This window comes from Narcine bancroftii, chromosome 6, assembly GCF_036971445.1.
Source record: "Narcine bancroftii isolate sNarBan1 chromosome 6, sNarBan1.hap1, whole genome shotgun sequence".
In the NCBI taxonomy this organism is placed as follows: domain Eukaryota; kingdom Metazoa; phylum Chordata; class Chondrichthyes; order Torpediniformes; family Narcinidae; genus Narcine; species Narcine bancroftii.
In genome coordinates this window covers 1,639,515-1,661,819 of record NC_091474.1, presented here as the reverse complement: position 1 = coordinate 1,661,819, position 22,305 = coordinate 1,639,515, and the positions used below count along the sequence as shown (strand labels likewise).

General features: G+C 37.5%; 1 protein-coding gene across 3 annotated transcripts in view; it reads left to right on the top strand.

The window, feature by feature from the left end:
- The window catches only part of LOC138735597 (partitioning defective 6 homolog beta-like), a 45,301-nt gene extending 32,619 nt beyond the window's left edge, over window positions 1-12,682 (top strand). For all 3 annotated transcript variants that reach the window (XM_069883640.1, XM_069883641.1, XM_069883642.1), the window contains one exon: window positions 5,713-12,682. In XM_069883640.1, the coding sequence (XP_069739741.1) occupies window positions 5,713-6,566 (854 nt within the window). In that variant the 3' untranslated portion in view covers window positions 6,567-12,682. The remainder of the gene's footprint in view (window positions 1-5,712) is intronic.
- The last annotated feature ends 9,623 nt before the right edge of the window (window positions 12,683-22,305 follow it).

Below are 22,305 nucleotides of genomic sequence, written 5' to 3'. Positions count from 1 at the left end.
CTTTTTATTTAAAGTTTTAGAGAAATTTAAGTTTGGTCCTTCTTTTATTGGTTAGATTAAAGCTTTATACAATAAACTAATAGCCAGGGTATTGACAAATGGTCAGATCTCGGAACCTTTTAAATTAACTCGTTCAACTCGACAAGGTTGTCCTTTGTCTCCAGCTTTGTTTGCATTAGTAATTGAACCTTTAGCACAGCTGATACGACAAAATACACAGATACAAGGTATGTGAGTTTTAGATGAGGAGTATAAAATTAATTTATTTGCTGACTATGTACTGGTGTATTTAACAAATCCAGCTCAGACACTTTTACACTTGAAGGAGTGTTTGACACAATATGGATCTTTGTTTGGATATAAAGTTAATTGGGGAAAATAGTGAAATTTTACCGATAGGTGAAACATAGAAACATAGAAGATAGGAGCAGGAGTAGGTCATTCGACCCTTCGAGCCTGCTCCGCCATTCAACGAGATCATGGCTGATCTTAAAGTTCAGTACCCTGTCCCCGCCTTCTCTCCGTAACCTTTAATACCCTTATACTGAAGAAATAGATCTAATTCCCTCTTAAATAGATTTAATGAACCTGCCTCTACTGCCCTCTGTGGCAGTGAATTCCACAGATTCACCACCCTCTGGGTCAAGAAATTCCTCCTCATCTCGGTCCTAAATGGTTTGCCTATTATCCTCAAACCATGGCCCCGGGTTCTGGATTTTCCCATCATTGGAAACATCCCATCTGCATCCACTCTGTCCAGTCCTGCCAGAATTTTATATGTCTCTATGAGATCCCCTCTCAATCTTCTAAATTCCAGTGAATACAATCCCAATTTGCGCAATCTTTCCTCATAAGTCATTCCTGCCATTCCAGGTATCAGCCTGGTGAATCGCCTCTGCACTCCCTCCATTGCAAGAACATCCTTCCTTAGATAAGGTGACCAAAACTGCACACAATACTCCAGGTGTGGTCTCACCAAGGCCCTGTACAGCTGCAGTAAGGTATCCTTGTTCCTATACTCAAACCCTCTTGATATGAAGGCCAACATACCATTTGCCTTTTTAACCGCCTGCTGTACCTGCATGCTCGCCTTCAGTGACTGGTGCACAAGAACCCCTCGGTCTCTCTGCACTTCCCCATCTCCCAATCTATTGCCATTCAAATAGTAATCTGCCCTCCGGTTTGTATTACCAAAGTGGAGAACCTCACATTTATCCATATTGTAGTGCATTTGCCATGTATCTGCCCAGTCCCTCAATTTATCCAAATCACACTGGAGCTTCCTGACCCCCTCTTCCGTGCACACAACCTCTCCTAGCTTAGTGTCATCTGCAAATTTGGAGATATTACATCCAATCCCCTCATCCAGATCATTAATGTAAATTGTGAACAGCTGGGGTCCCAGTACAGATCCCTGTGGCACCCCACTGGTCACCGCCTGCCACTCAGAAAACAAGCCATTTAGCCCAACTCTGTCTTCTACCTGCCAGCCAGTTCTCAATCCACATCAATACTTTGCCCCCAATCCCATGAGCCTTGATTTTTGAAGGAGATTATTCAGTTTATGAGAATATTATCAATTTGAAGTGGACTGATCGAATTAAATATTTGGGTATAAATGTGGATGATGATTATCAATCTTTATATAAATTAAATTATGTACCGTTAATGAAAAAGATCAACGCTGATTTGATTAAGTGGAAGGATCTGCCTATAAATTTAATTGGAAGAATAAATACAATTAAAATGAATATCTTTCCATGTATACAATATTTGTTTGTCAATTCCGTGTTTAGTTAATAAGAGTTTATTTTGAGATTTAAATAAAATGGTTAGGGAATTTTTATGGAACGGTAAATTTCCGAGAGTAGCTTTGAATAAGTTAACTTGGAAATATGCATTAGGAGGATTACGTTTACCATATTTTCAAAATTATTATGAGGCAGCTCAATTTAAATTAGTTCTTTAATGGATTTGGAACCTCCCCCCAGTTTGGCTAAAATTGAGATGACGAATATTTTTGAATTTGAAATGCATCAATTTTTGTTTCGGTGGAATTTAAATTTATTACAACAATATAATGTACCTATACTAAAGTATTTAATGAAGTTATGGATGAGAAAAAATGGAATGATAGGTTCTAAGGGTAAATTATTGACTTTAACACTGTTGTATAATAATCAACTTATTCCTTTTTCAATGCATAATCAATGTTTATAACCTTGGAAATCTAAAGGTATAAAAAATCTGGGGGATTCTTTTAAAGAAGGTAAATTTTCATCCTTTAATCAAATGAGGGAAGATTTTGGTATTAATGAGAATTCTTTATTCGTTTATTATCAACTTTGATCCCTAGTCAAACAAATATTTGGTAGAGATATGATTTTACCTAAATTGACTAAATTTGAATCTTGTGATTGCACCAAAGAAGGGATATATTTCATTGATGTACCAAATACTACAGGAGAGTACGGAAAAAAAGGGATGGGATAGATCTAAGATTAAATGGGAAAAGGATATTAACCTTACTTTTTCTGAGGATGACTGGTTAGATATCTGTCATGATCGTGTTACTAGATTGATAAATGTTTGTTATGCAATAGTTAATTACAATTTTTTACATCAATTGTATTTAACACCTAAAAAGTTTTTTTAAAAATGGTTTTAGTGAATCAGACTCTAGTTTTAGACGTGGTAATTCGGTTGGAACTTTTTTTCATGCTGTTTGGTTATGTGTACATATACAATCTTTTTGGAAAGCAATTCAATTGTTTTTGGAACATTTGTATAAGATTAAAATACTTTTAGACCTGACAATATTTTTTGTTGGGTAAGTTGAAGCCTTTGAAAGATTTGCGATTAGATAAATTTCAGATTGTTTTTGTATATTTAGCTTTATCGGTAGCAAAAAAATATATAGCAAGTACATGGAAAAATGCTAATGTGATTGGTATTAATAGATGGCATAATGAGATGAAAACTTGTTTGGTAATGGAAAAAAATCACGTAAGTTTTACATGATTTTTTTTCTTAATAAGTGGGCTTTATATTCAGAATATTTACATTTAAATTTGATTAGATTTTAGTAAATTTTTTTTAGTTTATATTTTCTTTTTTTTTCTGGCTCTCCTAAAGAGAGCTGGCGGGGGGGGGGGGGGGGGGAGAGAGAGGAGGAGTTTTTTTTCTTCACTTTGTTTCTATATTATTTTTTTTAAAATGTATTGTTCACAATATTTACTTTTTCTACTGTATGTAATAACCTTGTTGAACGAATAAATAAAGTTGTGAAAAAAAACTAGATCTAGTGGATATAGAAATGAAAAGTCTGCTAATATGGTATTTTAAAAATTTCTAATGTGTAAATATCTTGGATCATATTTACTTGCCAGCTATTTAAAAGACATTAAACAACCTTCCTTAAATAAATTTGCAAAAGAAATAATACCTTTGATTTTCCATATAGAGAAGGATTGATCAATTATTGATTGAAACCATCTCCTTGAAGACACAATGAACTCTTGTTCCTTTCACTTCTGCATCCAACAGTTCAAATATGGAATGAGAATTCATTAACTGGAGGAGAACAGGCCTGATACCACAAGGCAGTGTCTGGAGTTGATATTGAAGACTGCTCCTTCCTACTTGTAGCTCTTGTGCTGACATCTGTCTTGGTGGGATAGAATTTAGCAAAATGGAACAATTTATAAGGCTTATTCGAAAGCCACCATGATGTTAGACTTTTGCTGCTTTAGTCTGTGGGACAGCTCTTCTGTTTTATACATCTGTCTCCAGATATTTGAGGGGGCCTTTGAAAGGGATCCTGGGATAGGAGTAGCTGCTGTTTACATTAAGTGCAGAGTTTAATTCTTGCTGTTTCATCCTGTTTTACTATCTCTGAATCACTACATTTGTGTCTTATCTGTGAAGTAGCTTGGCCATTTCTGAGAATATTTAAGAGAAAAAAAAAATCATTGGGTGTATCAGTAGCTCAGACCTGGTATGTAGGTTCAGGATGGTAGATTTCCTTCCTTGAAGAACATGAATGAACCAGATGGGTTTTGAAGATGATGCAGTGGTTCTTGGGGTAGTATTACTAGGATGTTGTTGTCTCCAAATTCTGAATTATTAACTAACTTGAAGTTTGCAGGCTGCCATCATGGTATTTGAACTCTTTTAAATTTGGAATCAGCTAAATTTTGCAAATGCACTATTGTGGTTCTTGTAGCTACTTCCTCCTGACTTGAAACCTCTGCTTATGCTCTTCTCAAGAGGGCCTTGATGAGATGGATGCACTTTAGGCCATGGGTGAAGTTCCAGAGTCCAGAGGGTGACTAATGTGTTATTTCAGAAGAGCAGCAAGAAAAGCCAGGGTGCTACAGCCTAGTGATCCTGACATCACTGGTAGGAAAGTTACAGGAGGGAATTCTGAAGGACAAGAATCAACTAGCATTTTGGAAATTGTGGCTCACAAATCTGAGTGTTTTTGAAGAAGTGACCAAGAGCATCAGAATCTGGTTTAATTGTCACAAAATTTGCTGTTTTACAGCAGCATTATTGGGCATTACATGTGCAAAAATGCTGTAAATTACAGTTCTGTGAAAACATTATTTAATAAATTAGTGCAAAAGAAGAGGAAAGGGTAAGATAGTAAAAACCAAGCTGGAGAAATTTAAATTTAAAAAAAAATAAACTCCGATTTGTCGGGTTGTACTTGTGCAGTCAGATTTAAATTAACTTGAACTAGTGCAATAAACAAATACTGTACTGGAAAAACCCAGCAGGTTTCGCAGCATCCAGACAAAGTAAAAGCCAATCAACATTTTGGACTGGAGCCCTTTGGGAATCTGGAAATGGGTGGATGCCTGAATTAAAAGGTGGGAGGAGAAGGAGAAAAGTGAGGAAGGGAAAAGGGAGGAGCACAGGCAAGAGATGACAGATGGATACAGGTAGGAAGGTAGAAGAGAAAGAAGCTGAGAAGTGATGGGGAAAGAGGGCAAAGAAGGGTAGCTCTCTGATGGAAGGAAGGGAAAGGAATGGGGAGCTAAAGGACAGGGGAGTGAGAGGGGAAGATGAGAGAAATTGATATTGATGTCTGGTTGTTAACTGCTGAGAAGGAATATCTTCCTCTTGATTTGGTAGTACATGAGGCCATGGACAGACATGTCACTGTCACAGTGTGAGTAGAATTAAAATGGTTGGCTTCTGGGGGCTCCTTGCTGTTGTAATGGATAAAGTGAAGATGCTCAATAAAACAATCTCCCAGTCTGCATCCAGACTCTCCACTGTAGTTCCCCTTTTGGGAGCACTGGGTCTAGTAAGACCCCAACAGATCCATAAGTGAAGTGTTGTTTCACTTGGAAGGTCTGTTTGAGGTCCGGAATAGTAGTGAGGGAGGAGATTCAAGCATAGCATTTCTTGTGGTCAGAGGTAGGTTCTAAGGGAGTGATTGGTCGGAAGGGTTGTGGATGAGGGAGTGGCAGAGAGAGTGATCCATCAGGAAAGCAGAGAGGGGAGGGGGAAGGTGGTGGGGTTGCATTACCTGCATTTCAAATTAGTCACTAATCAAAAACAGTTCCACAGAGGGAGGAAAATCACAATTAGTAGTGCTCAGTATTAAATGTTTCCATAATCTTGTTTGAAATTAAAGGTTTATAAACTTGTAAGTTATCTATTTAATGTTGTATGTATAACAAGAAATCTCTTATTTTGCAGAGGATGCAGAATACAGTGCTTTTGGTACAGATACCATAACACGGAAAAAGAACGTCTTGTCAAACGTACTACGTCCTGATGTTAATCGCAAGAAACCTTCAATTGCAATCAGCTTACCACGGGATTTCCGCCCAGTGTCTTCAATCATTGATGTGGACATTCTTCCAGAAACCCATCGAAGAGTGCGGCTGTATAAGCATGGGTCTGATAAACCGCTTGGTTTCTATATCCGTGATGGCTCAAGCGTTCGCGTAACACCTCACGGTCTTGAAAAAGTACCTGGCATTTTCATTTCTAGATTGGTGCAAGGGGGGTTGGCAGAAAGCACTGGTCTGTTAGCTGTAAATGATGAAGTTCTTGAGGTGAATGGGATTGAGGTGTCGGGGAAAAGTCTTGATCAGGTGACTGATATGATGATAGCAAATAGCCATAATCTCATTATTACTGTGAAGCCGGCAAATCAAAGAAATAACATTGTGAGAATCAGTCGGACTTCTGGTAGTTCAGGTCAGTCCACTGACAGTGGAACTAGCCATCTTGCTTACATAGCATCTCCACATGTTATGCAAAATTTCCATTCTGAAGAGTTAGACAGTGATGAAGAAACAGACCTGGTCATCGAGGGCAGTGGTGAGCCACAGCATATTCCAATGGCAACTGCAACTTCTACCAGTGCCAGCTTGGCATCTTTAACAAAAACTGACCATAATCATGCCTCAACTTCAAATGGTTCCATGGCTGGAATCGAAGGAAATGTGCATATACAATCCGCTCCCATGAAAGCAGATTTAGTCGAAAAAGAAAATGTGAATGGGCAAACCATTGAGGAGGATGGCACTGTTATTACACTCTAGGCTTCTTGATCTGCACTTGGAGGTGCCTGTATTTTCTTTGCAAGGTTTGCCTGTTGTACAGTAGCTTTATCATAATTGCAAATTGCTCATTTTTGTGAAATGGGCATCATAATCTATCTTGTTTATATCTCCAAAAGTACAGTATAGTAAGATTTTCACTGGCTGGGCCTGTTCCATACACACACGATATAGTGAATTTTTCAAACAACCACCACTTTTAGAAAGGAGAAACAAAACCCTCCCTCCCAAATACCCCTTTTACACAGCAATCTCATTTAATTGGTGTGTGAAGGACCAGTGTTTGAAGCCAGGTCGGTCATTCCCACTGAACCAAGAAATGCTTGGTCAGTATGACCTTTTACATAGGGACCCAGAATCCTGGTGCAGGACCCAATGTGAATCGCATCGACTCTGATATTATTGAGAAGTTACCGGGATGAAAATGATCCCCATCCCATGTTTGTTGCATTCATACAGCTAAGTGAAGCAGTAAAAAGGTTCAATCCAGTTTTTAAGGGCAGTGTAAAAGGGCCAAAAAAAAAGAATGACCTGGCATTATTCTTGCCTAAAGACAATAATTTTTGGATTCTTGAAATAGATTAAGAAGTCTCTTCATAGAACCAGTTATTGGAAGTGGTGGTCTACTTAATTTTCTTTAGATTTTTAACTTTCCACACTCAATTCCTCTCACGAGTTTGTTTTATTGTTCTTTTTAGAAGATAATGTCATTGGTATGATTTCATTAGGTACTTTTTATAACTAGCACATTTAACAAAGTTGCACAGAAGATGCAAGTGTCATTAAAATTTAGCACTATTCTTATAACTAAGTTGCAATTTTATTCCTTTATGAAATCCATACTGCAGAGACAACAGTGCAAAAATCAGTTTTAACGGGCTTTATAAAAATCCTGTCTGGATTTAAAATAAGCAACATTAAATAATCAAAGCTCAAAAAGACAAAAGTAATAACAATATGGACTAACTTGTTAAAACTTATATTGGAATTTTTGTATTAACCTAATGTTATTCTTTAACAAAAAAAGTGTGCTGAGCTAATGTTTATAAATCTGGAAATTGATTGTCTGATTATGTCCAAAAGAAAACAAGTGCGTATATACGAGGCAAAATGTTTGTTCCTGAAAACCTGTTTGGGTGGTTGAAATTTGGGCAAAGACATGGGGACCTTTATACTGAACAAATGTATTGGGTCCGACACAGTGAAGTTGCCAGTTTTTCCTTTGGATGACAAGGGCCTCAACAGATGAAAATCTAATGAATGATTTAACTCCTTTTCACTGAAGACCTTCACTAATGTACTTGTAAGGATTTTGGTTTTGAATCTACTTGTTAATTAATTCCTACATATGAAACGAAATGAGTACAGTTTACTGTATTTTGAGCCATTTTTAGGTGTACAATTAAGATGGGTTCAGAGTTATTCAGGTATGCTTTCACCTTCCTGACTATTTCCAAATAAATTGGCATTGTACCATAGTGACATACTGTAAATGCAAACGTGGGAGGCCAAAATTTCCAATGCAGGGTAGTTCACACTGGGGAAAAATAAGCACCAAGGTGTTGCTTCCAAAAGAAAGCTGGGAATGGCATTGGATGTTTACTGGAAGGTTGATTGCCAACATTGGTTGGAACGTAGATATATTGGTTTTAACTTGCTGGTTTGTAGAGGAGTCTGCATAAACATGCTTTCTGTAGAAATCTGTTACAATATACCCTTACCAGGCACAAATCCCAATTATTTCACCTGACCTCTTGTTAGATTCAACACATTAAATTAAAAGTTATCTATATATTTTAGGTAACATTTTTAAATACAAACTTTTACATAGTTGCTTATTTTTTAGTTGAATATTTGTTTATTTTTTGTTTAACTGTTTAAAAAGTTTGCCCTTGTATTTTGTGATCTACCCTTGCTCACCACATTGGAGTCAGGATGAGAGCAAATAGAACAGAATTGTGACCAGATCTTGCTCTAAATTCTAGAATTTGGAAATAAATCTAGAAGTCCATCTTGTAGGAGCTCATCTCATTTGGAATCCTTGCACAGACCCTTCCACTATTTATTTTTAAAATCATTAACATTTTGATCCTACAGAATAGTAACATCATGGATGCTAATGTCAGGTGCCTTGGGTAGAGAATGCTTGGCCTTTCATCAGATTTAATGTCTGATCATCCCTGTTTTTCATTCCAAGTCTGGTTCAACATTGCTACTTAGAAGAAACAAAGGCAGCAGTTCTCAGTTTATATTAAACAATCTGCTGCATCTTTCTGACTTGGAACAATTTAGGCATTTAATGTTTATACACATCTTAAAACCACTATCTGTCGTTAGAATAAGTTTGCAATGCAAGTGTGGGTTGTGCAATCCTGAATTTGCACCACCTCAAAATAATTTCTACTGTTTTGCCAGGAATTCAGTGAATTTCAGTTGTTGATTATTGATGAAACAGATTTCTGCTGGCAAGTTGCAAGATGATTCATGCACTTGTGTAAAACTGGTGATTAAAAATAATTGATCATTTGACAAATTGTAGTGATAAGAATAAAGGTTTTATTTTGATTTATTAACCCAAATTAAATCTAAACAGAATTGTAATTTGTAGTAGTATTTTTGCTTGGCTATCTATTCAATAGGATTTGTGAAATTGGAGACACGTTAACATATTTCAAGTCTTGTTCTAATCAGCATTTTTTCTGTTTCATTTGATTACAATTTTTTTTAAAATAGACATTTCATGTAACTTAAATTCAGAATTTTAATCATGTTAAATGGATGAAATACCTTGATTTTCCTGGTGCAAAGAATTTGTCAAATCCTCATCTTGGGTGAAATGTCCAACTAAAAATTATCTGCTTGGAATTCTAATCCCTGCATAGATTTTGTAATTGGCTAACAAGTATACGGCTGAAAAACAAACTGCTATAGATGCTGTATATTTCAAAGAAATACAAAAAAAATTCTAGAAATACTTGTCTCAAGTCAATAGGGTGAGAAAGTTGAGCCCTTTTCACACTTGCGTCCCACTAAATCCCGGGATAGGAATGGTGTTTTTGCTGTTCACATTTGACCACTCTTAACTGGGACACTGCATGTGTTCAAACTTGCAAGGAGCCATTGCTGAGGTTAGGACTGTTCTACCTTCTGGTGACATCATGACCCATCAAGTGATGGTGGACCTGCCCTAAATCCTGATCAATGTATTATGATCTTGTATTTGAACAAAATTATTCATGCCTAATTATAACATAATTGAGCTTTATGTACAAGCACAGAATGAGCCTTTCACCCCCTGTTTTTGTTGTGCCGATTTATATAAACCTTAAGGCACGGAGGGAAAGTGCTAGTTTTTAAACAGCATGGGAAAGTTGGTAGCGCTATTGCGCACAGTTCATAAATACCGTGGGGGGGGGGGGAGAATAGTAGATCTGCCCTCCCTGAATGCCGTGCAGCAGAGTAAGGGCTGCATGCATGGAGAACTCGTGGAGGGGTTTCTTTGCCACATAGCATTCTGGGAAGTCGGGTTTGCCAACACTTTTTCCATGATCTTTATAAATTGTGCACAATAGTGCTCCCAATTTTCCCACGCTGTTTAAAAATTGTCCGCTGTTGCTATTTATTTCCTCTTTCTCTCCCGCTGCGACTTTCCCTCAGGAAAGTGTGTACCTTCATTTAATCTTTTCTTCCTTCACATTCCTGCACTCCCTCAAAAACTTGGGTCATTTCTGTCCGAGAATGCAATTGCCTGTTCTACACTTGTCTGATTGTAACACCAGCATCTGCAGATGCTTGGGTCAAAGCAGTGTATCCCTGGCATGAAATGATGTAATTTCGTGCCAGTGTTGAGACTATTTTTATTCCACACCAAAACCTTTTGGGCTCATTGGTTGTTAATTCTTGGGTCCCCTTTCAAGTATGAAAGGGGCTTTAGTGATGGATCAATGACCTTTCAGTGGATTTTCTTCCTTGTTTGTTATGTAAAAGCTACAGACATCAGTACTATTTTTCTCTTACAACAGTTGCTGTTTGATGTAATTTTTTTGCAGAATTTTATTTTGTAAAAAGAATTAGCTGAAAACTCATTTATATTGAAATACTTGTGATTTGAATTTAAATGGCTTAAAAAGGATAAAGGTTATTTTTAAAGATGCATATTGCCATAAATTAATGGGGTGATTCAGACAGGTGGCTTTCATGATGCAATGCTTACTGCTTTTCATCCACCATAATAATTTTTTACATTAATAGAATCTTTAGGATGTTTTAAATGAAATCTTAATTACATAGCAGATGTACAAATACAGCATGTAACTAAGAATTTGGAGATTGAACCAACGGTGATTTCACTTTCGGAATTACTGTAGTATAGATTTCCTTTAATTCAGCAACTTGTGAAGGGGAAGAAATGGAAATTTTTTGCTAGTTGAAATTTATACCATAACCAGGCAAGTTCGGTGATGGATTTAAATGAGCAATTTTTCAAGATTTTTCAGACTCTCATTTGTGTCCTCATTTAATACAAATTCCAAGTTACTCAATGGAAAACTAATGATGCTATATAATTACAGTATTAATTGTAGGTTTAATTGCTGGTGCAGAAATAATTAGTGATCATTAATATTTGCCACTATCTAAGATACACAAATTTAATTTTTCAACAAATGAATTATATAGCTATGAATATAATGTATCTAATTTAAGTACTCCCTTCCCAATTTATAGTTTGCAAATGGGTGATCCTGTGCTTTTGAATGTGTTGAAATGGCTTTTGCATCCAAACAGTGAATGTGATTTTAAACTAACATTATTAAATGAAACTGGACAAAATGCACTTGCCCTGATTTGGATTGGCACTGGACAAGTTTTTTTTTCTGAACCTGAATGTTAACCGTTTGCTGTAATAAATGAAGCACACTGGTATTTACATATCAATTGCATCTTTTTTTTTATAAATTCACTCAAGTTGTATTGTCTAGAATTCTGCTCACAATTGTATTAAAGGATAGGGTAGTGGATCAAATAGTTGAATACCAGACCTCAGAAGGTATCTGTTGTGCATGTACCCTCTGCTGGCTGCTAGTACTACTACATGCCTTGTGACTGTGAAGCGCATTTAACTTGTGGCCCTTGTTGGATCTTGCATCTCTACTCACTGGATAGAAATGTGTAATTGAAATGCATTCCAAAATTGTTACTTTTATTGTAAAGATGTATTTGTAATTATTCAAATGGAAAACAAATTGCAAATGTTCAACTCTTTAGTTTTAGTCTTTACTGTTTCATTTTTAACTAACTTTTTTAAAACTGCACTAACTTGATCTTGAACCATTCTTATCATTCCAAATAGTTTATTTCATAGTGAATATGCAGTCACAAATTGCTTCTCTTTAAGGAACTGTAGTTAAAAATTCCTATGCTGAGATTAACTATTTGTGAATAATGTGCTATGGCTTGATTTTTTTTACCACATTTTTTATGGAAATTTTTGTAAAGAATAGACACAAATATCAGTATTTTCTTACCACTATATAATATACATTTATATGATCACACTACAGAAACTTTACGATTTAGAATCAGATTGTAGCCTTGTGCATAATATATTTTGAATGGACTGGAGATATAGTAGAGGCTTCAATGTTATAGTCATTGTGAGGTCTGGCTTCCCTGTTCTACAGAAAGTATTGTACTTTTTTAAAAATTGATTATCTTTGGAATAAAGACCATAGATGTGTGCTTCATGCAAATCATGAGTTTCGTACATTGAATTGTTGGAATCAAGCAACATGTTTATTGAGTGATTTGAAAATTAAAGCATTGCAAGATAAAAACAAATTACTTGTGATTATCCAAACTTGGATTAGTAGAGATGGACAATTTTAAACAACACTTTGTAATCAGATTTTTAAATTTAGAAATTACTTAAATTATTCCAACAAACTATTCCTTAATCCAAACGAAAATAAATGATACATTGCACTTTAATTCCCTTATGTTTTTTTTACACAATTCCAAATGCATTCTGTGGAAATGGGAACAGAAAATTGAGCATGCATATTGTTGAATATAACAATAAAAACTGATGAATAAACAAATTTGTCTTGTAAATTAGTTTACCATTTGAAATCTAAAACTAGTTACACTTTTATCATCTGGTAATGACCAGATGATCATCTGGCAAGATATAATGTGTTTGTGGATGTTCCATGTCAGATGCTGGCACATTATATACACCAAGTTCTACAACAACAATGTTTCACAAATTACAGGAATGAAATTCAAAGCTGGTTACGTGGAAGGTAACTTGAATGGAAAATGAGCTGAATTCTGATTTTGTTCTGATTAATACTGACAGAAGTAATTTACCAAAATGGGGTATCAACATGTTTAAAGTTATTGAAAGGTGGGGAGAAAAAAAGATTACATCTCTGAGGGGTTGAAGGCAAAGAGATTGAAAGTTACAAATGGTGTTGATTCAACAGAGATGGTAAAGATTTGCTTGGGTTCAAATGAACCGGTGCGGACTCGAAGGGCCGACGTGGCCTGTTTCCGTGCCGTAAACTGTTATATGGTTATATGTTGTATGGGTGTTTCTCAGAGCTATTTGCATAAATTATTAGTGTAGAATATAAAAGGCATTTAACTTTTTCATTGAGAAATTGACCATAGTTAAAATTGGGTAAAATAAATTGTTTGCTTATACACTTCAAATATACTTTCACTATTTTTCATGTTTATAAAAATTGCGACATTGCAGACCAGCAGCCATGGAAATTCAGCAAGGCAGTTATATTATTAGTTATCAATGGTTTTAAAAGAAAAAATATAACACATTTATCAAATTGTATGTATGTGGGTGGCAAACATTTAAACTGATGCAAAGGAGATGGGAGAGATTAGGTGACCAGACTGCTGAAAACTTATGAATCCTTGTTGAGTTTCTTCCAGAGAAATGATCTTTTGTATGAACAGTTGTCACAATCCCCCTTTTCCTCGTGTAGGGGGAAACTAGTGACTTCCACGATGCTTCCAAAATCCAGGTAAGGGTCAATCAAAGTGATCTTTGGGGTTCAATAATTCCACTGATGGAGAATCAGCCAAATTGTCCACAGAGTCATTCCTTCTCCATGTTTGATGAGATGACTGCTGGTCAATAAGTGCTGTTCCTTCAGTGTTCCACACAGATGACTCATCACTTGTGTCCTTGGAAAAAGCAACAAATGTCCTTTCTCCTCTCCAAAGTAGCAGATTTGGTGCAGCCTGTACTAGCTGTTGCCACTCAGTGTCTCCAAAGCTGTGAATGGTTGCAGCTTGGACTAGCACTTAGTGATATTCACACTACATGAAACAGGATCTTGTAATACCTCCCCCAACAGAAAATTTTGATCTGTAAGCAGAATTTTAGCTCCAACCTACAATGTTTGAAATAATGCATTCAGTGTTGTTACATGATAATAGACAAATATAACATTTTTCAGCAGCGAATTCAGGCCTGAAAATTTAGCTCAAAAAGGATTGGAATTTGTTGGGAACAGAATTAACACTTTATCCCCGTTTTAAAAGTTTCACCCTAGCCTTTTTATCATACCAGACCCTCATTTTGACGAGCCATTTTCAAATTCTCTTGAGCTGATTAACAGAGTTTCTGCAAATGATCTTTAAACTTTGAAACCTAATCTAACTTCACATCCTCATTAACTCATTGTTTCTTCAATAGCCAATTGTAAAGCCACACATTTTGGAAAAATGAGGCTGTGGGAAGGCCACGTGAATGTGCAGGAGGCACCTGCAAGGAGAGTTTGGTAACCCTCCTCCGAGAGGGATAATCCCCACAGCATAGTGGCCTCCTCAGAAATCTGAATGCATTCGCCTAAAAGTGGGTGCATTCAGATGACAGTCAGCTGGCTAGTGCCTGACAGCTCCTCTCCCAGTCCCCACACTGTTTCAAAACAGAAACTTTTACTAAGTTTGTAATATAAAAACTACAACTAACCCACCCCCTTCCACCCACCCTCAGCAAACTCCACAAGGGAATCATTAAGAAAATAAAAGAAACACATACAACAATTTAAGATATTACTAAATTCCTACATTTCAAATAAGGCAACCACGTCTTAACGAAAAAGTCATAATTATCATGCAAGTTGTATGTTCTCCATATTAATACAGGACCTCAATTCATTATGCCAGTGATTTACATTTATCTCGAATTCGATTTTCCATGAAATCACAACACATTTACATACTACAGCCAATGCTAAATGATCTGATTTGATCTGGCAAACCTATTAAAGTGAACAATTTTGAGAGCTTTTGACACAGTTTTAACTTTAATGTTTCCAAGTGGTACTGCTTCTGGAAACCTGGAGGCTGTACACATGATAGTTTACAAAGGATATTTTCCAGCTTTTGTCTTGGGCAATAGCAAAGGGTTTGTCAAAAGCAGGAATGGGTTCTAATGGAGCCACTGGGGGACCCTGATTAGGTTTACTCAATCTGAGAAATATGAGATGTCTGGCAAAATGTCACATTTTATATTAAAAAAAAAAATTGGCTCATAGGATTGTTTCATAATCTTGTACAGAGTCGTCCATACACCAAGATGACCACCCAAGGGTGTACTATGGGCCAAGGTTAAAATTTCATCCTTAATGCTTTAGGAATTACAGCATGGTAAATAGCTGCCCATTCTTCACTGGCAAGGATATCAGGTGGTCTCCACTTCCTTCCTCATCAATGTGCCATCCTTGAAATAATATCCAACTGGCACTTTCTTAATTTCATTATTAGAGAAAGCCTTGTCTCTACTTCAGTATGATTGGGATCTCTGTTCTGACCTGCTATAGAGTCCCTGTGAAATCAGTCTGCACTGGAAAGGTTTTTAACCATACCCAGAGTTACTGCACAGACTGGACACGTATCAGAATCTATCTTTGTTTCATCAATGATGGGCTTAGCTGTCAACTGCACCACAGGGACAACTTTACCCTCAGCAAGGTAATTTCCTTATAACAATGAAACTCCCTCCACTAGTAAACTTGATTGGATCTCTATCCTAACAGGTCCATCAACTAATTCTGATTTCAAAATTATCCTGTGCAGAGGTATTGACTTTGGATCAACCCTCAGACCTCAAATCAAATTTATTTCACCCAAGGCAGTCTCATCGCCAAACTCCAAAACTCTATTCAATATGAGTGACTGGGCAGCCCCAGTATCATGAAGGATTTTCACTGGCATTTGTGATGACCCTTTACTGAAACCAAATCCTGTGACACAAAATATTTGAATACAGGTCTCTAGCACTGCTTCCTTTTTTTCTCAGCATAGAACAATTTGCTATCATGTGACCAGGTTTCTTCCAATAGGGGCAAAGGGGACCAGAAGGAATTTTTCCTTTACTTGCTTCCTAGCACTACTTGCTGATGTATTTCTAACTTGGATAGTCCATATTACCCTTTGAAAGGTTCTACTTGAACTTAACCTTGTGGGTTAAAGCATATTCATCTGCTAATTTAGCAGATCCCTGCCAAGTTTCCACGCCCTTTTTGCCTAAATGTACTTTTATGCCATTAGTAATGCATCTTTTAATTTCCTCAACACTAGTTCTTTGTTGGTTGTAATCATTTTTTTTAACTGTGCACTATCAGTTAAATCACACAGTTTTGTCAAATGTAAAATCCATACAAGACTCGCTCATCATTTTTTGTCAAATTCCTGAATTTTTGCCTATAAGCTTCTGGAACCAATTCATAAGCTTTAAGCACGGCTTTCTTTACAATCTCATAATCAACAGCTTGTTCTGTTGTAAGGGCAGTAAGCCTATTGGGCTTTCACTTTAATCACACTTTGTAACATGAGGGACCTTAAATTCTCGGCAACTTTCTCGAAATACTGGAGGTATTTGACAATCTCAGCCTCATCAAATGGAGGAACTAACCTACCCTCCCTAATGGTCACAAACCTCTCACTAGGTCCAGAAAGTGGAACTCTTCCTCATCGCCCTCTCAAACTACCTTTGCCTCAAATCAACTCTATCTGTTCCAACAGTTACCTCTACTGAAGGGATTTGCTCTTGGGAAATTGTTTTAACTCCTCCTCAAACTTCCCTACTACCATAATTCTCTGGATCTCTGCTTTTTTCATAAATATTTTATTGCAATAAGGCCTAACTCTTGAACAATAACCACCAACTCGTCCTTTTATGCCGTCTGGAAACCCAAGAGGATGGAGATTTCAAAAACTCATCAAAATTCATTGCTGCTGTTTTCCCACGCATCCACAAGCCTTTTAATTAGTTTTCATGACTCTCTCTCCACCTGTAACGAATGTACTTTCTCCTCCCAAAGTACTGAATTTGGGAACAGCCTGTACTAGCTGTTGCCTCTCAGTCTCTCCACAGCTGTGAATGGTTGCAGCTTGGACTTGCTGCTGAAGTGATGCTCACACTACGTGAAGTGGGAGCTTGTAATAAAATGCTTTGCAGTATGGAAAATGTGAGAACCAAGTTTGATGTTAATGTCTAAAGAGTTCAGTTTTATTGCTTAACCAATGATGCTCCAATTTTCATCTTGTTCCAGAACAAACTCATTCTTGTGATATTTATTTAAATCATAACTCTAAATTTTTGTGCAGATCATGATAAAACTTTGGCCTGCAGATAACAACGTGCACTTTGTTTCTGATGTCTAAAACTTGTGACCAACCTGCCAGACATTCTTAATGCAATTTTTGACTAATCAAATTGCTGGTCTTTTCTCTTTAGCCACTTTCAGGTGGCCACAATACCCGACTGTAAAGCAGCCCTATTGTACTCCTATGCGGCAGTCGGCTGGCCACCTGAAAGTGGAGAACTTGGCCAGGAGGTTTACCTACCTAACCCTTCTCTTGCAGGTATAATATCCTGCTCTGAGAACCCCCCGTTGCACCTAAAAGCAGCTTTTGAAATCTGCCATACTCCAAAAGAAATTGTATAATACTCATTGTTCAACCAGACTGCAACATTTGAATACAAATGCCTTAATTCTAGTATAAAATATGACTTTCTTTCCGATGGATAATAGGCATGAGACTTTTTGTGGAGAATTGTAAATTTAGAAACTTAGTTGCAAGTGGTCACACAGCTGTGTTTTAGATTAAAGGAATACTAATGAAGATGGGCATTATTGGTGACAATTATCTCTACGCTGTGTCAGCAGAATTACAGTATACTCATTTCACAACTGCCATAGAGTAAATACTAACCCCACCCCCCCCCCCCCCCCCCAAGATTTGAATTGCAAAACCTTTAAAAACAATTATCAGCTGTAACACTATTTATTTTCATTTGTTTCTGGGATCCCTTACAATCTCTGGCTCCCTGTCACGCAGGCAAACCTTTGCTATTTCAGTGAACTTGAAATTAGGTTCAGTGAAATTGAGTTCAAAGAAGCAAATTTATCATTCATTGAAAAATAACTTCTGAATTAAATGAGATCTTTAGCATGAATGGATGCCTGTTAACACACTTCTATGGTACATGTCATTATTATGCAACTCAAATGCTTGATTCAAAAAAGTAATTAAATACTGCCAGGGGTTATTACAGCAAGGAAAAATGTTTCATAAATTGAATTCCCTTGGAAGCAAAAAGTTATAATTGGATTATTCCCTGGAATCTTTTTAGGCAGCCAACTGCAATTTTTATTGTTTCCAAAGTAACCATTAAATAGGTCTGTTCTGAGATTGGACTGTGGTAATGACTATTGGTGACGATTGATGTTTTGTTTTTGTGTGCCTCATGTATAACAAATGATTTCCATTAAGGAATCATTTGTATTTTTTTTAACTTAAAATTGGAAGTTCATTGCTAATTTTCATGAAACTTAAAACACAATACGCTCTGAAAGTTTAAAAATCAGAATGTCAAATGTTCATCAAGTTGAAAAGTGTCTGTGACGACAAATGGTTAACATTTCTGGCTGTTGTCAGAAGAGAACAGTTTTTAAGATGGAGAGAAGTTGGTGGAGGGGAATGAGAGGAGAGATGGGAGATTCTGTGATAAATTGGCAGGCAAGAGGGATGAAATAACAAGGCATAATTGCAAGAAAAATTGGCAACAATGTAAATACAAGTAAATTTGATTTTAAAAATTGCTAAACAAAATGGAAACTGAAATTAAATGTCCTCTGAAGCTCAAAAGGAATGTTGGATAATGAGGTGCTCAGGTTTTGTATTGAGCTTAGTTGAAACAAAGTAGGTCAAGGTCAGAAGGACGCTTGTTATATATTAATAAATGCATTATGACCATATTTGTAGTGGATTTTGTGACATCCATTTTGAAAAAGTTAATTTTGTGTTGAGCTATATTGAGTGATTGTTCTGAGATGGGGTCAGTGAAGAAATAACAATACATGTAGGGAGCTGGAAGAAAGAACAAGACAGTCAGAATCGCTGATCTGTCAGCTAAATTTCTTTCTGTACCATTTGTGGATCCAAGTGCTTGAAAATCTCACTTGGGATTTGACCAGTGTGGGAAAAGCACAGAGTTTCTTCCCACTCATCATAGAGTACAGGTATTATGAAATAATTAATGTTAGAATCAGATTTATTTTCCAATGCAACCTACTCTCATTGTACCTTGAGATTAGTTTTAGATTAACAGTCATTTATTTTGTCAGTGTGACCATAAATGGATGGTATACTGACAAAAGCCAATGTGGAAAAATACCTTTCATTGCCTGACCAATGTGAGCTGTTCCCGAAGCTACACAATAATCTGGATCTTGAAGTTTAGCAGCACTTCCTCTGCTGAGGAATGTAGTCTTTTCTTGGGATTCAGCAACACTTTATCTAAATAAGTCACAAATGAACAGGAGAAGATTGTTAACCAACCTCTGGGAAATTATCTCGGTACTCGAGATGGCAGAGGTCGACAGCATCGAGTCCACGCTGCTGAAGATCCAGCTGCGCTGGATGGGTCACGTCTCCAGAATGGAGGACCATCGCCTTCCCAAGATCGTATTATATGGCGAGCTCTCCACTGGCCACCGTGACAGAGGTGCACCAAAGAAAAGGTACAAGGACTGCCTAAAGAAATCTCTTGGTGCCTGCCACATTGACCACCGCCAGTGGGCTGATAACGCCTCAAACCGTGCATCTTGGCGCCTCACAGTTTGGCGGGCAGCAGCCTCCTTTGAAGAAGACCGCAGAGCCCACCTCACTGACAAAAGGCAAAGGAGGAAAAACCCAACACCCAACCCCAACCAACCAATTTTCCCTTGCAACCGCTGCAATCGTGTCTGCCTGTCCCGCATCGGACTGGTCAGCCACAAACGAGCCTGCAGCTGACGTGGACTTTTTTACCCCCTCCATAAATCTTCGTCCGCGAAGCCAAGCCAAAGAAGAAGAAATCCACTCCCCTGAATCTTGAGGCTGTGTTCCCTAGTTCTGGTCTCACCCACCAGTTAAACAAAAAACAATTTTCCTGCCTTTATCTTATCTATCCCTTTCATAATTTTATATGTTTCTATAAGATCTCCTCTCATTCTTCTGAATTTGAGTGAGTCTAATTCCAGACGATTGAATCTCTCCTCAGAATCTATAAAAATTTGAAGATGATGACCCAAATGATGATTTACCATCTTGAGAGCCATGCCTTTCAAATGGCAGATGGAGATCAGTGGATCCTTAGGATTTATAAGATTTTACTAATGACCAACTTCTTTGGCCCTATTTCTTTGTCACTTTGGTCTACTCTGAGTCACTGAGTAATTGACGTTGTATTCTAGAATATATTGTAAATATTCCATGCCCACATAATCCTCAGTCAGTGATGTTCAAAGCCAAGTAATTTTATCAGTTTAGTGGAGGGTGTTGGGTGCCAGTCAGCTGGGGGTTCACTTTCCTAGATGGTATCTGATTATTCTGAGGCAAGTACTTACCCTCAGTAGTTGTGACAAAGGTCCACATGCTTGCTGTGTGGACTAAATTTTTCTTTGAGGCTGTTGCACAAGCTGATTTGTTTTAAATGTACAGTGCACAAAAGTGTGAGAGAAACCAAGCGGGTCATAAGAAGTAGTGGGTGATCAACATTTTGGGCCTTAGTCCTTCAATGTATGAGCGAGAAGCAGACAGGTGGCTGATTAAAATGGTGGTGGGAGGAAGGGCTATGGGGAGGAGCACAGGTGAACAGGTCATGGGTGGGGAGATAGAAAAGAAAGAAAAAGCTGAGGTGATGGGGAGGGGGTAGCTCTCTGAATGGAGAGGGAAAGGAATGGTGGGGAGTTGGAGGAAATGAGATAGAGAAAGAGAGACTGGGGCCAGGGGTGCTTTAAACAGAAACTGGAGAAGTTGATGCTGTCTGGTTGGAGAATGTCCAGACAGAATATTAGCTGTTGTTCCTCCATTTTGTGGGTAGCATTACAAGCCCAAAGGACCTCAAAACCCAGCAGCAATAGACATTCACCAAGACAAGTGGTTTTTAAAACAAAAGTTATTTTTAATCAACTTTAAACATGAAAACAGAATCAAACTTTAACTTATCTCTATATTTAACTAACCCAAATTAACCCCCTTCTAATTCTAAACGCACGTGTATGTAATGTGTGTATAAATTTAAGAAAAGTTTTTTGGTTCACAGTTCAATCTCACTTCTCCTTCCAAGTTCTCTGGATGCAGGCAATTCTTATACTGTGCACAGAATTTAACATGTATAAGGTTCACCAGGCTTTGGTGCTTGAAAGGTAAATGTTTACCACTCAGGGAGATCCTTGTAGGGTTTGCAGAGAGAGATTTGTTGTTCCAGGATTTCCACAACTGAGGTACCACCATTAGTCACCTCAATGTCTCACTGATGAGACTTTCCCCATCAGGGTTTTCCAGATGATAACCTCTTTCTTCAGGCTACCACAGAGTTCCTTTCTATTCCTCTTATTCCAAGAGAAACATCAGACAGATAGCACTTTCAGCCATCCACTGCTCTGGAACATTCTGTTTCCAACCAGCTATTCCTGGCTTGTTTAAGCCATGACTGTTTAGTCTCTTTTCAGTGTCACCCACACTCTCTGAGAGGGCTCGTCTTCTCTCCTTCTCTTTCTCCCTCTCCAACTGAGACTGCCAGGAAGCCCATGTGACTCTCTCACTTGCAAAAACCCCCACCTTCTTCAGCAAACAACACGAGTTCTTCTCCTTGGTCAAGATGTTGTCTAAGATAAACAAAACCCAGGAGTGACCTTTTTGTGTGCCAGTTTGTCTCCTCCAAAACAATGGCCTTTCATTTTATGATGTCAGTTTAATTAGCACCTCCTTGTGAAATGTTCATCACATTCTCCAGATATCCTCCAATGTTACTAAATATGAATTCTTCAGTCTTTCAAATAAGATCTGTTGTAAAATGTGTTTGTATGTAACCCACTAATCTTACCAAAATCCCAAATATTTATAATCCAGTACAGTAGTCTCGGTTTGGCAGTGCATGAGATTATGGATAGATATGTCAGTGTGGGAATGGTGTGTGGAATTAAAATGGTTGGCCATTGAAGTCATTTTATTGCAGCGGACAGAGTTTCATTGAGCACATTTGCTATTTCCCAGTCTGTGTCCTTTTTCTCTGATGTAGAGGAGGCCACAATGGGAGCAGCGGATGTAGTAGATGACCCCTGTAGATTCACAAGTGAAGTGTTGCCTCTCTTGGATACAGCTTGTGGTGCTAAGGGATGAGGTAGTGCATTTCTTGCAG